This window comes from Geospiza fortis, unplaced genomic scaffold (assembly GCF_000277835.1).
Source record: "Geospiza fortis unplaced genomic scaffold, GeoFor_1.0 scaffold538, whole genome shotgun sequence".
Lineage (NCBI taxonomy): Eukaryota > Metazoa > Chordata > Aves > Passeriformes > Thraupidae > Geospiza > Geospiza fortis.
The window spans coordinates 1,716,373-1,721,221 of NW_005054368.1; the positions used below are offsets into that span (position 1 = coordinate 1,716,373).

At 50.4% G+C, this 4,849-nt stretch overlaps 1 protein-coding gene across 1 annotated transcript; it reads right to left on the bottom strand.

Moving 5' to 3' along the window:
• Positions 1–37: 37 nt before the first annotated feature.
• Positions 38–1,076, bottom strand: LOC102032612 (lysophosphatidic acid receptor 1-like). Its single transcript, XM_005424456.2, has one exon. The coding sequence runs from the start codon at positions 1,007–1,009 to the stop codon at positions 38–40; it is 972 nt and encodes a 323-aa protein (XP_005424513.2). The 5' UTR covers positions 1,010–1,076.
• Positions 1,077–4,849: the final 3,773 nt, after the last annotated feature.

A 4,849-nucleotide genomic window follows, 5' to 3' on the forward strand; every position in this document is an offset into this window, starting at 1 on the left:
TATCACAATACACCACCCTGGGATGGGGTGGGTTTGGTCAGACGTGGCCGATGGCGGCACAGGCCCTCACGCGCGAGGCCCAGAGGCCGCACGGCGCCTTCAGCCAGGCCCCCAGCGCCCGGAGCCTCAGCGTGTACAGCAGGGGGTTGCCCAGGCAGGTGAGGGTGATCAGCATGGCTGTGCAGTTCCTGAAGATGTACACCCCCGGGTACAGCTCGCCGTGGCAGCGCTGGTTGGCCGCGTCGAAGATGACGCCGGCCAGGAATGGCGCGTAGGACACCAGGGCCAGCAGCCAGATGGAGATGCTGGTTCTGGCCACCTGCGTCTCTGCCGACCTGTAGGTGCCCGTGGCTTGGCCGCACGCCTGCATCCTCAGCTTCCTCTTCCTCAGGATGATGATGATCCTCAGGTAGGTGAAGAGGGGCACGAGGAAGGCCACGGCCACGTTGGGCATGGCGATGAAGACCAGGTAGTTGACGCAGAAGGGGCTGTAGAGCACCGAGATGTTGCTCTGTGCGTGCAGGCAGTTCCAGCCCATCAGGGGCAGGCAGCCCAGGAAGAAGGCCAGGACCCAGTTGATGAAGACCACGGCGATGGAGTGGTTCCTGGCCACCCTGAATCTCGTCCTCATGCTCTTGGCGACAGCCAGGTAGCGCTCAATGCCGATGCTCACCAGGTTGTAGATGGTGGACAGGATGGACATGGTGTACAGGGAGTAGGGAGCCAGCATGTCCCGGGAGCCAAAGATGGTGATGTCAGGGTTGGTGATGAACAGCATGGAAATCCAGAAGCCAGAGAAGCTGGTGAAGAGGTCAGAGATGGCCAGGTTGCAGAAGAGGATGGAGATGGGCTTGTGCAGGTCCCTGGTGGCCAGGCGGGTGAAGATGACGGTGCAGTTGAAGATGATGGAGATGACGTTGATGGTCAGCTGGGGGATGCCCAGGGCCAGCACCAAGTAGTGACTCCAGATCTTGGTGTGGTTGGCAGAGCAGTTCAGGAACCCGTTCATGGTGGGAAATGCTCCTTTGGGCCGGCTCTGCTCATCCCATTCTCCCCAGGAGCTCCCACCCCGATCCCCGGGCGCGGATCCTCTCCTGACACACAGCTCCTGCTGCCACATCATCGTCGTCACGGGGGTTAAACTTTAACCAGGTGTGTTTTTTAATATTTGGGCTGCCAGCTGGGGGCTATGCCGATCCCTGGGAGTTGCTAGGATAGCCCAAACTGCAGAGCACATTTCCCGCACGGATGAGCTGCTGGAAGCAACCTTTGACAAGAGCAAAACCTGCCCAGGGCTTGGGGAGACGGGTGGTGACACCTGCAGTTTAAAAATTCTTCAGGGATGTTCTCAAATGGAGTGAAGTGAATCCAGCTGTAACTCACAAATGAATTAGATCATAAAGGATTTGAGAGGCAGGAAAGGGGGAGCAGAGTTTTGTGGGTTTGGAGGGCTGAGGGAGCTGAAATAAAACATCAGTGCTGTGTCTCCAGCCTGGACCCCAACAGCCCAGAAAATGCCTTTTCCCACTTAATCCTTCCATGATAGCACAGCTAAAACCCAGCCAACACCACTACCATGGCTTTGCCACAGGATATTTTGTGTTTATTTCATGTGGCTTGGTCATTAATAAACCACTACCAACACCAGTGCAGCTTCTCTTTCTCCATCTTTTTAAATGCAAATGGTTTTTTGAGATCTTAGATTGAAACTACTTGAGACCTGGGGGGAAAACAAGCTCTGGGGACACACATTCCATGCTCTCAGCAGAGGGCACTGCTGGAATAAAATACAGGTACAGAGGCAGCAGGGAGATTTTAAACAGCTGAGCAAGACAATTATCCAGGTAAATTATCCATTTATCCACGGTATTTATTCTGATTCAATTCGTATTTTATTGTTACCTTAGCAAAGGATTCACCTTCGTTGGTCACAATTTTCTACCACGGCCTTCCCAAGCAGCTCAGCTGAATTGATGGGCTCCCACATTCAGCACTGATCATTACAGCAGCAATTCCAGCCGCACAGGTGGGAATCTGTGAACTCTGATAGCTCTGCCAAAGTTAAAATGTCAGAAATTTAGGCTATAATTTTGAGTTTAAAAAGGGGAATTCTAGGGCTTTTTTTTTTCTATTGAAGTGTATGAAAGTATATTCAGTTTAATGTGCACCCAGCACCCACAATTTTTTGTGTACCAGGAATACTTTATAATTAATTAATACACTTTTTAATTGTGATTATTATACTTTATACAAATCTAAGTAAGCAATAAGCATTTCAGATGGTCACAAGGGAATGATAACATAGAAATAAGGGCTGAGAATTGACCAATCAAGCCTGGGGCTGTATTAACACCCTATAAAATATTCCTCTCCCAGTGTCCCAGATAAAACTCCCTTTGTAATCCCAGCCCTGGCAGGCACACCTCGGGTGTGAGGTTGCTGCTGAACAAGGGCCCCACTATTTCTGCCACCCCTGAGCCAGCCCAGCAAATCCTTTCCCTCCCAGCAGCAGTGGCAGCATGGCCCAGGTGGGCACAGGACACCTGTGATGAGCACAACATCCACAGAGCAAAACGGTTTTGAAAATACCCTGGTGGCTAAAAATAATTTATCTGTGAATTTGGGCTCCAAAGGGCTCTAGATATTCCTGAAAATGCTCCTTGAAGTTGCTCTAATTTGAAAATTTGGTGCTCGAGCACAAAATGCTAAACGTTGTGAGATCAGAATGTAATTAAAGTAATATCAAGTGGTATAAATAGCTCTCCACAAAAGATTTGTAATCTGATTTCCCTAATAGAATTGCATACAAATTACCATCATGTTGCAGGATTAGGGGAGACAATAGTGTGGAAGCTGCTTTTTTAGTGGGCTTTAACACACAGAAACCCCCAGATTTGTATATTCCAGCCCTCTGTGATGCAGCTGGGGCTCCCAAAACCAGATGAAAAATATTTTAAATTTAAAGCCCAACCTCTTCATGGAACAACCTCAATCCAAGGGTGTTTCTCTACTCCTGTATTCCAGGAACTGTGCAGCATTCCCTGTGCTTACCTCACCATACCCTTGTGAGGAATTGTTATCTGCATCCTATAAATGGGGAAAGAGCAATCCCATTGTTTGTTTAAGGTGACACAGGATTCCAGGCAACTCAATCTAATCTCCAGGATCTCGGGCTGACACCTCAGGCACTGACTGCACCTTGCTGTGGGCAGCCTTAGATTTATATTTACCCAGATTTCACCTTCTGCAGCACTTGTTTTTAGTTCTGTGATTGCTTTCCTTTGAGCTCTGTGATTGTATTGACACTTATTTATCTGGATGCCCAATTTATTTTGATGTATGTGTAAGAAATGGCCTCATTTTGTGGAATTATCTGTTGATCGTGCCTGTGGGGAAGACAATAACCACTGACCACACTGGAGAGGCTTCAGGCTGAATTTTTAGTGATGGTTCAGGTGTGGAAAATCCAAGTTCACCCAGCTGAGCTCACAGCCTCAGAATGCCCCCAGCTGCAGCTCTCAGCCTCCAGTGGGACCTACAAGGGCTCAGAAGGACAGGGCCCAGCTGGGACACACCAAAATCGATCCCAAAACAGGGAATTCCTGCAGGAGCTGAGGCCAGCCCTGCCCAGGAGCCCTTGGGCAGCTCCCACCCTCACCCTGGGGTCCTCTGAGCTGGAACTGGAACTGTGCCTGGAACTCCAGGGAAAAACTGCATCCTTGTGATGAAATAGGAGAGCCACAGCTCAGGGAGGAGACTTTAAATGCTTAATTCACATTGCTAACTCAAGTGAACTCCAAAAATCTCTATTTCAGTGTGCACACAGGACAATCCAAAAAGGATGAGGGGTTTCAGTGTCCTGTCACATTCTCCATTCCTGACCCCAGATCGTGGGGATTGGGACGGTTCTGCTTTCTCCCCGTTGTCCCTGCACTGTCACCACGCTGCAGACACCAAACCTGGGCCAAAACTTGCCAAGAGGCCTGAGCAGCTCAGCAGGATCCTTCCATGAATGCCAGTTTCAGTGCCAGGGCCCTCAGCAGAGCTGTGGGATCACAGTGTCCCTCTGCCCTGCTCTCCGTGGCCATCACGAGGCTGGCAAGGAAGAAACACTCAGGAAAGGGAGTGATACAAATAAGGAGCCTATTTATCCAATTTATGTTTCAATTAATGCAGATTAAAGCCTTCCTTTCTGGAGAGGGAGACACAAACGGGGGGTGTGTGATCTCTGTCCAAGATTTTTCGGAGCTATTTTGAAAACACAGAGCTCTGCTCCTCCCCCCTCCAGCCTCTCTGTCTTGGAGGAATTTTTGCCTCCCAGGTTTGGAGTGATGGGAGACAAACACCTGGAAGCAGGTGAGTGGCAAGCAAAGCCTGTCCAGGGTCAGCTGGGTGTGAGGGAGGCAGAACATCCCAGTGTCCCACCTTGTGCTGGGACAGCATTCCCAGGACAGCCAGAGCCAGCCCACGGTTGCACATGGAAGATGAAGCTGCCGTGTTTCTGCTTCACCCAGAGCTCTGAAATTCCAGATTTCCTCCTCAGGAGCGTGGGAACTCTCAGCAATGAAACGACAGCACGCAGCCAAATGAAGAGCGCTCTGTGTTTTCTCACCCTGCAGGGTGGGATTCCCAATCACCCACTCGCTAATCCTGGAACCCCTCTGGGGTTTAAATCCCTGGGAAGTGCTTCCCTGTCCCCTGCAGGGCAATCTCTGCTGGGTCAGCTCATCTCGGACCCGGGTTTGGCCTCCAGCCAGTCTCCCCCTCTCAGCCCTTGCTGCTGTGCCTCTCCAGGCCACGAAATAAGTGCAGTTTTTACTGGTTTTAATATTCCCAGCTATCCTTCCCT